Source organism: Ctenocephalides felis, unplaced genomic scaffold, assembly GCF_003426905.1.
Source record: "Ctenocephalides felis isolate EL2017-DRISC unplaced genomic scaffold, ASM342690v1 CF-g0.4_SCAFFOLD_01886, whole genome shotgun sequence".
NCBI lineage: Eukaryota > Metazoa > Arthropoda > Insecta > Siphonaptera > Pulicidae > Ctenocephalides > Ctenocephalides felis.
The window spans coordinates 73,282,712-73,288,227 of NW_020538040.1; the positions used below are offsets into that span (position 1 = coordinate 73,282,712).

Here is a 5,516-nt window from a genome sequence, read left to right on the forward strand (position 1 = left end):
GGTCAAATCACCACATACGGTGGATCTGCTGACGAAACATGGATAATTCCACATATCAATTAGCACAAGCTATTTTATTTACTGAATGTCCATACGGGCAGTAGTAAATTTTTATGCATAATAAAAAAATTGAATTATTGTAAAAAAAATATTTATCGAATACAATTTATACTAACGGTTACCCACTGAACTGGCCTTAAATATGTTACCTCCATGATCTCCGTGAATCAACTACTTAATTGAAAGAACCGAGTAGGGAACCGAGTGATGGCATTGCAGAAATTTTATACTCTTCAGGCAACGGTGCATCGCAGGGATGCACAACCTGCAGCAATGCCAGGGGTGTGCAACCACTATTATTATTTATAACATAAGGTTTATTACTTAACAATATTGTATTGTATATATTGAGAATAATGTAATATTATATACAAATATAATAACACAAAGGTAAAATTCGCTATAAATTCTAAAAATTTAATTATGCTTTCATATTGTACACACAAAATAACTTATTAGTTGTATAGCATTTGAAATTATTATGGTAATCTTATATAGTTTTCAGTTACAGATATAGTCAACACTATAATATGCATTTTTGTTAGTTGTTTTCATTTGCATCAGCTGGTTGTTCCTTTCTGTGTCTCAAAATTTCTGGGCAAGTCGTAAAGAATTCTTTTGCAGAATCGCATTTTTCATCTAAAAAATGATGCAAAAACATCAGATAAGAAATTGAAAAATGTAACTTTATTTTATTTAAAATTTACATTTGCCCTTCACCATTAAAAATAATTATAGTATGATAATAGAACATGTATATGCATATTAAATACCCATTGAAGTAAAATAAAAAAATAATTATATAAGTGAAATAAGTTGAAGCAGCATTACATAATATGAAATAACTTACCATTTCTCCAAAATTCCATTGGGCAATTCTGTAAATTAAACATAAAATATTAATCAAATTTATAGATAATTCTACTTATTATTTTCAATTTTACTTACCCTGAAAAGTGATCCATGCAAGCACATTATGAAAATATCAGCCTTTGTCTTACATACTTTGGCTCTTTCTTCCGAAATAGAATCTTGAAAAAATATTATGAAACATATATATATATATATATATATATATATATATATCTGATAATATTTAAAGTAGATCAATACAATAAATAAATATTATGAGCAATATACAGAATATTCATGCTATTAATTTTATTATATGAAAAAATCATTTTGCACAAGATAAACTATACCCTAACTTGGACCCCATCAATATTACTCCTCAGTTAGAATATTTTTTTTTTATTTTTTTATTTAATTTATTCTGCAATCTGTTTTACATATTCATTAACATTAAGCAGAGATTGCTAACAATAATTATCATATAATATAAACAAGAAGATAGTAGCAATACCCAGCGGCGTGTCTACTAGGTATATCCTCAGTTAGAATATGAAAGAGAAATAAAAAGTTAAATCTAAGTATCACTTACCCATAGCATCAGTACAATTAGCAATCGATTCTTCCATAACCGGTATCCACGTGGCATTTCCTTCAACCCTTGATAAACCCAATTCTTTGACGGCATCGAAATCCAGCTCTCCGTCAACAATCAGACCGGCGTCTTCAAAAACACAGTCTCCATAACACTAAAAAGAATACATCAAAATGTTAATAGGGTAGAAAGGGGCTTAGAAGATTGTGGATAAAAAGGTACATTACTGGTATAAAAATGTAGGAATTTTTTAACAACAATGTTTGAAAGTAGAGAGAAAAAGATGTATAATCAGCCATCACCTTGATTCTTACGACGTCGCTATCTGGAGATAGACGGCAATGTTTAAAAATTCATAACAAAAATATTTTCTTTCTGTTAATTATTTGGTTGTGAGCACTGTTGTTTAGTTTACAAGACCTCAATATAACTTTTGGGTATATGTTATGTAATTGTTTTATAATATGTATTACTATTTTTTAGTTAGATACAACAGTTTTTTTATATAGCCTCTATAAAAGGTTACATTTGTGGTAAAAAAGACTATCTAAACCTTTACTCTGACAAAGATGTAAACAATAAAACAGTAATCAAGTTAACAAAAACAATTTTAAAACAGATATATAAAATAAATAATTATTCTAACTCTGCTGATAAATATTTCTGGCAATTACCAGATCAAGGTTACATACAGTATTATTTCTGTAAAAAATGTACCAATTGAATTTATATTTTGCATTAGTTGAATAATGTTGAGTTATTGGATGAATAATGGGTTGAATAATGTTTCATTTCACCCCTATGGGATAAAAAGTATCAAGTGAGAATTTTTTGGGAAACAGCAGAAAAACACATGTCAATGATGAACTAGCTGAGAGTTTTAGTTAGAATATAGTCATATAGTTGTTCATTTGATATGTGTTATATGTTATGATATAATTGGTTTGGTTTTTACAATTTAATTGCTCAAAGTCAGATTGGACTTTTGGACCTAAAATAGTCTATTGATATTACTTCTGACCATCTATATTATCGATCCTATAAACTAAGAAAGCCAAACACTTTCCATACTGCTTTTTTTCTTACATAAATAATGCCAAGAAAATTATTTTTAGTGTAGCGCCTAAGATTTTTTGTGTTATAAATTAAAGAAATTACATTGTAATTTTAACAAAAAATTGTACCTTGCCCATGAAATGTCTAAACTTCTTAATCCTTTCACGACTATGGGTTTTTAACTCCGTCGCAGCATCAGTTGTGGTTGCTGCGGCGGTTGTAGTTTCATCGGAGTTTTCCTTGTTGGCTTCTACGCAACGTTTCCAATCCACTTCTGCTATTAGCCGAGGAATTTCGCAGCATGAATAGAAGGCCTATATATTGATATGTAGATTTTTGTACTTCAACCATGAATAAAACTAAACTATATAACAAATTGATAAACAGAATAATAAATATCAAATATTGATAACGGCCACCAACAGATAACATAAAGTAGTACTAAATCGATATAATAACTCACTCCTCTGGGAAATGTTTTGCAAATTTCCGGAAGATCTTCTCCAGAGCACACCTGAAACAATGATTAATGGTAAGTAATAAAACATTTTAATATTTATTTTATTAATATAACATGATATTCCTAAATTATGCCGAATAAATTGGTTTGATATATATATATATATATATATATATATATATATATTAAGGTGGTCCTTAATATGGAAATTTTAAAATCTCTAAAAATTTTAGCTCTTAATGTTAACGTTTAGATAGTGCGCAATTCAACCAAAGCTTCGTATGGAAATAGCATGGAAAAATATTCGAAAATTTTAAAAAGGTTTTTATGTATCAATTTTGATATTGAGATGTAAAAATCTATTATATAACATATAATAATATACCGTCCACCGTTAGTGTTAAAAATTGTATATGAAAAAAAACACACACAGCACTAATAAGCACAATTATGTGTAACGGACATAATAGCACAATAAAAAATGTACAAAACATGTCATCTAGAATTACTAAATGATGAACTAAATATTGTTAAGTATTTTGCATTTGAAAGATTATCCAATGCAACTTGTTACAAAAACCTGACAATGCCAACTAGTGTCTGTTGTACATTAAATTGTATACACTGAGAATGACATAAATTTATGTGTCGAATAAAGATTTTCAAAATCTTTTGGTCTTTATTTGATGTGAATGCATTGAACATTTTTTATATATACAGTCAACACTCCTACAACGCGATACTCTGGCAACGCTATTTTATTACTACGTGGAGTTAAAATTTCGACAGCCCTCCTATAACGCGATACTCTTACAGCGCGGTTTTTATTCAATAGCCTATGGTCCCTTCCGTACAAGCTATGAATGGCTCTACTAGACTAAAGTCAAGTACCTAGATATTGTAAAGATCTTCAATATAGGATTTATTATCGACTATTCCATTTTTTACAATATGTTCTTATAAACATTCCAATTTATACCATAGCTGTGTAAGTACGACATCGGTTTCAGTTGTGTCAGAGCTCTTTCACATAACTTTGGTCATTCTAAAAAAATCTGCTTAAGCATTTTTTTATGGAGAACACTTTAGTTTAGCCTTTGTTTCATTTTTTTAACTCTTTGACTCAATAAAATATATTACAATTGAGTTGTACAAATTCTGAGCTTACAGCGCGGTTCTCACACAACGTGGTAGCCGGTATTCATAGAACGCGCTACGAATTAGTCTGGTTTGTACGTTAAATCCGTTTCTTATAGCACGGTTTACATACTACACGGTACACATTCACCGCGTTGAATGCGACTTGACTATATATATTTAGGAGAGTTATTTTTTATGTTTAATCTTTTTTTCACCCGTGTCATCATCAATGTATCTACAATTTGAAAAAAAATTATAAACTAAATGTGTGAACAGAAACAATATATATAAATACACACACACACACAAATATATATATATATATATATATATATATATATATATATATATTTATATTAAAGAAGATATACATTTTATACCATGGCAAGAAAACAAATCAAGACAGCATACTTCCACATGCTTGTAGTATTCACTGAAATTTGCGATTTATGATCTAAATTGAACGTTCACGGTTACTTCATAACTGATTACGGATAATGCGATGTAGTGCGTTTTATATATTTGTTGACAATATGTCACATATTATTGGATGAGCTGTTTTTACTTGAACAAAGGACGTCAAGCAACTATGTGATGTTCAATTGAAACGGATCAATGTTGATAAACATAAAAAGTTCACTTCCGTCGCTCTAATGCTTTTAAATGACAAGCGGATTTCCCCAATTATAGAAGGCTGCACGGATTTTGCAAAACTACGAGAAATATTTGAACGAAAACAACAAAACTAGTGGTGCATGGCGTCGTGCTTTAAGGCAAATTGCTGAATTTTTCCGTACTGTAATTGAACATTCGAGGAATGAAAATAATCAATAATCAATAAAATTTTACAATAAATAATTAATTACAATTGTTTTATATATTTTCAAATCGATTATTTATTATAAATACTGAAAATTTATAAGTGATTATTAAATTGGGCGACAAACGTATTCGACAAAAACTTATGTGTAAATGTTCACAAAAAATTTGTTCATTTTTTTGAAAATTTGATTTTTTGGTAACTTTGATTTTTTTTCAAAAATTTGAAAAGTTTGAGTTTTTTGGAATTTTTGAAAAAAAAATAGATTTTTTATAAATTTTTGAAAATATTCGATTCGATTTTTTCGCGATTACCCTACAGGAAGTTTATAGATACATGCCTCATGCTGCTGATAGGCATCAATCAATTTTATATAATTAATTCAAACTTAGGCCAAACATAAATAAAAATCGTGTCATGTTGTTCATCGCAATACTCCTCTCAAAGGGTTTGACCGATTTTTATGAAATTTTATTAGCACGTTCAGTATGACTGAGAATTGACATTCATATATTTTTTTATAAGTCAGTATTAAC

General features: G+C 28.9%; 1 protein-coding gene across 1 annotated transcript; it reads right to left on the reverse strand.

Moving 5' to 3' along the window:
• Positions 1–562: 562 nt before the first annotated feature.
• LOC113378446 (general odorant-binding protein 67-like) lies at positions 563–4,716 on the reverse strand. Its single transcript, XM_026618980.1, has 7 exons — positions 4,541–4,716; positions 3,024–3,074; positions 2,689–2,874; positions 1,502–1,658; positions 1,009–1,091; positions 911–938; positions 563–699 (listed from the first exon to the last, which is right to left on the reverse strand). The coding sequence occupies exons 1-7, from the start codon at positions 4,577–4,579 to the stop codon at positions 602–604; spliced, it is 642 nt and encodes a 213-aa protein (XP_026474765.1). The 5' UTR covers positions 4,580–4,716; the 3' UTR covers positions 563–601.
• Positions 4,717–5,516: the final 800 nt, after the last annotated feature.